This window comes from Oncorhynchus tshawytscha, linkage group LG18 (assembly GCF_018296145.1).
Source record: "Oncorhynchus tshawytscha isolate Ot180627B linkage group LG18, Otsh_v2.0, whole genome shotgun sequence".
Taxonomy (NCBI): Eukaryota; Metazoa; Chordata; class Actinopteri; order Salmoniformes; family Salmonidae; genus Oncorhynchus; species Oncorhynchus tshawytscha.
Window position 1 is genome coordinate 35,063,003 of NC_056446.1, and position 5,655 is coordinate 35,068,657.

Consider the following 5,655-nt stretch of genomic DNA (forward strand, 5'->3'; position numbering starts at 1 on the left):
CAGGGACTGTAATGACACCTCTTACATTGAGCTGCAGTGCCTTAGTCCACTGTGCCACCCGAGATATTAGACATTCTAAAGTACATTGAAATATGTTGTGTAGCACATAAACGGCATAGGATGACTAGATTTTCACCTTGAGTTTGGAATCTCCCAAAATCCATTTTCCAAGGGCATATAGTAGGTATAGTATGAGGCTATTGTCACAAAATGGTGAAATCAAAGTGTGTTATCTAAAAGCCTCTACACAGTCTTATTGTTGATTTCACAACAATTACCAGGCGAAGTGGGACAATAATGTACTTCTAATGAGAAAATTGACCCTAGACTTTGATCTATGTGACATCAAACATATGATGTCGGAAAATGGAGTGGCATTACAGACAGCCTGTCTGTTTCTCTGAAAGTCTTCAGAGAGAAATCAATAGTGGTCTCCATAAGAAATCATTTTGAATACACACTACTACCGTGGCAAGCGGCCAACTGAGTGATGTGTGCGGTTTTAACAGCCCCCGCATTCTTCAGCGCACAGCAAGTTATCTGTAGCTGTCCTGGTCGCTCGGCTCTCCACTTCTCTCGCCTAGCTCTGCACTTCTTCATTTTCTCCCTCCTCCTCCTCCTCCCCTCTCATCCCTCGAAGTTCGATGCGATCGGCTCTTGGCCCTGCCGTGAGTTCTCAGTGCGGGCGACAGCGCTGCTGAACATGGCGTCAGACGGGATGATTTTAACAAACCACGACCACCAAATCCGGGTCGGAGTCTTGACAGGTAAATGCAGAATTGCATTGAGTGATTCATATTTCTCCGCGGCTATATGTGTGAATTAATTTCCATTGTTTGTCTGTCGGGGTGCCTCTCCCGGGCGTCACGTAGGCTAGGCTACATGTCCGTTGCTTTTGCGTGGTGACTCTCTCTCCATCTGTCGCTGGAGTCGCAGCTCTCCGTGGCTGGTCAGCACCTTGCGGGGCGATGTTGTTTAGAAGCCCTCTTATTTTCCTTTCCGGACCAATTGATTTAACACATCCTTCAATGCGACGGAAGATGATAATGTTGGCTACATTCATACAAACCTGTTCGGGGTTTCATTCTGTGTCATGGTATTTGCTAGGTGGTTTTTCCCGGTGAAGGGCTGAGTTTTGTATGTTGAATTATTCATAGCCCATATCTGCTTGTAAAACCGGAATTACAGCTGATTGTGTGCGGGGCTAGCGCGGTATGGATTTCGTTATTGACACAAGGCTGACCACAGGGTTTCTTAAAATGTATCCCATGACAGTTGCTGATGATCAGTGTATGTAGGCCTATTTAAGCGTACAAAATGCCCGTGTTAACTGCGAAATGCATGGCAATGCAGTCGCAATGAATGATATCTGACTGATTTGTGAATGACAGCGCCAATTACAGCAGTTGTTTAACGTGACCGGCTCTGCTGGTTTCGTGGGCAGAATACAAGGCGAATCTACTGTGCATGACATTCCTTCAAATGCAGACATCCTTTGACGCTGACGGTCAGCTTACCGACCTTTAAATAATAACTATATAGGCTTGAAACTAACGTTATAGGCTACACAAGAAATTGAAAATGGATAATTCTCTTGTATGTGTTTTATTATGTATGTTTGCTTTGTCATGCTTCTTATTCAGAGTGTTGAGTGAAGGCGAATACAGTCGTGAGGTGTCATGAGAAGAAAGCAAATGAAATCTAACCAGCGATGTTGATACGGGCAAATACAGGGTTGCCTGTGCTATACGGATGATGGGGATGGGTGATAACATTTTTCACGATCGCAGTGTGGGCTATTCGTGATCGCCTATGACATTCTCCGTTATGGAAAATCCGGTTGGAAGGTGGTAATGTGTAGCAATGGAGGAATCATTGTAGATCCTGGAATCTGCTAGGGAAACCCCGCTGCCCCCCCCCCCCTCCCGCCTCCTCTCACGCAGTAGAGAGAGCGACGGAGAGGCAGGGAGAGCTAGAGAGGCTCGACTACTTTCAGTACTGTCCGCGGTGCTGCGTTCCATTTCTCCCTCTCTCTCGCGCTGCGCTAAATGCACTGTCAGAGAGGGAGTTTAACCTCGCTGATAAGCATTCTTGAGGCATAATGTAAACCGTGCTATGTGGGTGGGTTGCATTTCTGCGTCCCCAACATCAGCACAAGTGTAAGTTGTGGTTTTCCGCTGTTTCTGTTCCTTTTAGCGGTTGTTAATAAACCGTGACTAAGCCATGCATAGGGAAAGCGGAACAGGTAGTTCTAACCACCCCCCAGAGTAGCTGCTGGGGATCCCTACTAAATACAAATGGCAAACGTTAGGCACGTTTAACATCAAACACAGATATCACCAAAACCAACAACATCCACAAATAAACCCCCACATATTTTTGCTATCCTTACCAACCTCTACCATAACACCACACTGACCACACAGTCCCTCCATCCATCCATCCCTCCTCCACAGGGGTCAACCCTTCATCCATCCCTCGTCCACAGCAATAGGGGGAATGAGATGAGACCTTCATCCTCCTCCTCCATTACTCAGTGGCCTGACAGGTGATGTGGTGACATCACCTGCCAGCCCCCGCTCAGACCAGGGATGGAGATCTCAAACCTTTATCATGGATATAGACTTAGCAAAGTAAAGCATGTAGAAGTAGGCTTGATCATGTAGATTGGCACACTCTATAGCTCCAATGCAAATAACAGCAGGGGCACGGCTAAGGCCAGCCAGGGGAGGGAGGGAGGGATATCTCAAACCATTTTGATTGATCAACTTATCAACAATGTAAACAGCATAGAATTAGAATAACTAGAACAGACAATATGGCTACACCATGTATACAGTCAATATAGCTGACATGGTATTGTAATGTATAGAGATGTATGTATGCATCAGTGTCAATGTCTATGAACTGCACACTCCAATGCTAATTATGAGCTGGTCAATATTTCTTTAAGGTCTCCTCTAGGTTGCCAGGGGTTTGCCTTTGGATATACATTAATTGGTGCACTAATATGTCTACTATAAATATGTGGGGAAATGGATACAAGGATTTGTTTGTGGAAATAGTCATGGAAAGTGTGTGTGTGTGTGTGTGTGTGTGTGTGTGTGTGTGAGAGAGACAGACAGACAGAGGTTTTAATTGTCTCTATCTGGGGCGGCCTGAGGGTGTGGACAACACCATTCTCCAGCACGCTCTCCTAGCTAACTGTCCTCCTGGCCTGTGTGTGTGTGTGCCTCTCTCCACCTTTCTAATGTCTCCTTCTGCATTCTCTCCCACACACACACACACACACACACACACACACACACACACACCATCCAGCTGCTCTCCTCCCCAACAGCCTGCATGGCCTCATTGTGGTGTGGTGCTGCTGAGGAGAGATGGATACGCCATGCAGAGAGTGGGTGTTCTGTGGACCCCTGTGTTCTGATGTAGCAGGCAGAGCTGGACTCTGTCACATTAGACTCCCACAGCTGTGTGTACTTGCATGCATGTGTGTTTGTGTGCTTGTTCATCCGTGTGTGTGTGTGTGCGCTCTCTGTCTTTGTGCACTAATAATACTGAGCTCTGGCTGAAACACAAAAGCTTAGCAAATCCCCCTGGTCCCAAATGTAGCTGCTGTATCCATACCTCCCATTAACACAGTAAAACATCCCCCTGGTCCCAAATGTAGCTGCTGTATCCATACCTCCCATTAACACAGTAAAACATCCCCCTGGTCCCAAATGTAGCTGCTGTATCCATACCTCCCATTAACACAGTAAAACATCCCCCTGGTCCCAAATGTAGCTGCTGTATCCATACCTCCCATTAACACAGTAAAACATCCCCCTGGTCCCAAATGTAGCTGCTGTATCCATACCTCCCATTAACACAGTAAAACATCTCAGGGCAAAACCCAGTTTTAATCTGCAGGAACCTGGTGCTCCCACATCCTACATGACTGTAGCGAAGCACTAGCTTCATGGTGTACGTAGCATTACTGCCCGTTGATGCTTGGCTACTGATAGTGTAGTACACACACACACACACACACACACACACACACACACACACACACACGTTGACATACCCCCCTCCCTCCCAACACACACACACACACACACACATACATATTGACAGACCCCTCCCAACACACACATATACAACACACACACACGTTGACCGACCCCCCACACACACACACACACACATATTGACAGACCCCCCTCCCAACACACACACATACAACACAAACACCCATGCTGCTGAATAGACAAACATGGCCTCGGTAGTAACCTACCAATGAGAGAGCGCCCTGGGTTGAAAGTCTTCTCTCTGCAGCAACAGAGAAGAGGGACTGGGATGGGGAGAGGTGGGGTGGGGTGGGGGGGAGGGGACAGAGAAGAGGGACTGTGATGGATTGGGGGAAGGGGACAGAGAAGAGGGACTGTGATGGGTTGGGGGAAGGGGACAGAGAAGAGGGACTGGGATGGGTTGGGGGAAGGGGACAGAGAAGAGGGACTGGGATGGGGAGAGGTGGGGGAGGGGGAAGGAGAGAGAGAAGAGGGACTGGGATGGGGAGAGGTGGGGTGGGGTGGGGGAAGGAGAGAGAGAAGAGGGACTGGGATGGGTTGGGGGAAGGGGACAGAGAAGAGGGAGAGGTGGGGAGGGGGAAGGAGAGCGAGAAGGGGGACTGTGGGGGAGAGAAGGGGGACTGGGGGAGAGAAGGGGGACTGGGGGGGAGAGAAGGGGGACTGGGGGAGAGAAGGGGGACTGGTGGGGGAGAAGGGGACTGGTACGGGGAGGTGGGGAGGGGGAATGCGAGAGAGAGGAGGAGATTGGTATGGGGAGGTGGGGAGGGGGAAGGAGAGAGAAAGGGGGACTGGTGGAGGGGGGGCTGGTAGGGGAGGTGCTGCAGGTAACCTGCGGTTAAGAGCGTTGGGCCAGTAATCAAAAGGTTGCTGGTTTGAATCCCCGAGCTGACTAGTTGAAGGATGAGGGACTGGAATGGAGAAGGGGGACTGGAATGGGGACTGGTAGGGGTAATGCAGGCAGGCAGGCAGGCTCTGGGGGATGTCCCATCTTAAAGGGCATTCCTCACCACTACCTTTCCTAGGGGGATATAAAGGAGGGCTCTAGCAGTTAGATTGGTTATTGTGAAGGAATACAGGGTTTAATATTTCCAAGAATTGCTGACTGTGTGTGTAGTGCATGTGTGTGTGTCTACATATCTGTGTCTACATATCTGTATGTTAGCGTACATGCATGTGTGTGTGTCTACATATCTGTGTCTACATATCTGTATGTTAGCGTACATGCATGTGTGTGTGTCTACATATCTGTGTCTACATATCTGTATGTTAGCGTACATGCATGTGTGTGCCTGCGCCCATACGTGTGCTTCTGTGTGTGTACACACATTTATGTGCGGAGGGCCAATGCAATAACTATTTAATCTCTTTTGCCACATAATTGAATCGCTGGAGGTTGTCCCAAACTCACCTTACTACAGCCCCAGACCTAGTAGCACTGAGGCATGCTGGGAACAGGAAACCAAAGAAGCAGCCAGTCAGTCAGCAATCGGCCTGGACGGCTTGCGTGCCAGACTGTCCTGCCCAGAATTAGGAGACCCTGTCATCTGTCTCTGAATGGGCTTGGTTAGCTGCCAAGTTA

The 5,655-nt window shown here is 48.8% G+C and overlaps 1 protein-coding gene across 1 annotated transcript in view; it reads left to right on the top strand.

Annotated features, from left to right (window-relative positions):
* The first annotated feature begins 615 nt into the window (after nucleotides 1–615).
* LOC112217931 (gephyrin) overlaps nucleotides 616–5,655 on the top strand; it is a 166,193-nt gene continuing 161,153 nt past the window's right edge. Inside the window, exon 1 of the mRNA XM_042300533.1 lies at nucleotides 616–767. Within this exon, the coding sequence (XP_042156467.1) occupies nucleotides 704–767 (64 nt within the window). The 5' untranslated portion in view covers nucleotides 616–703. The remainder of the gene's footprint in view (nucleotides 768–5,655) is intronic.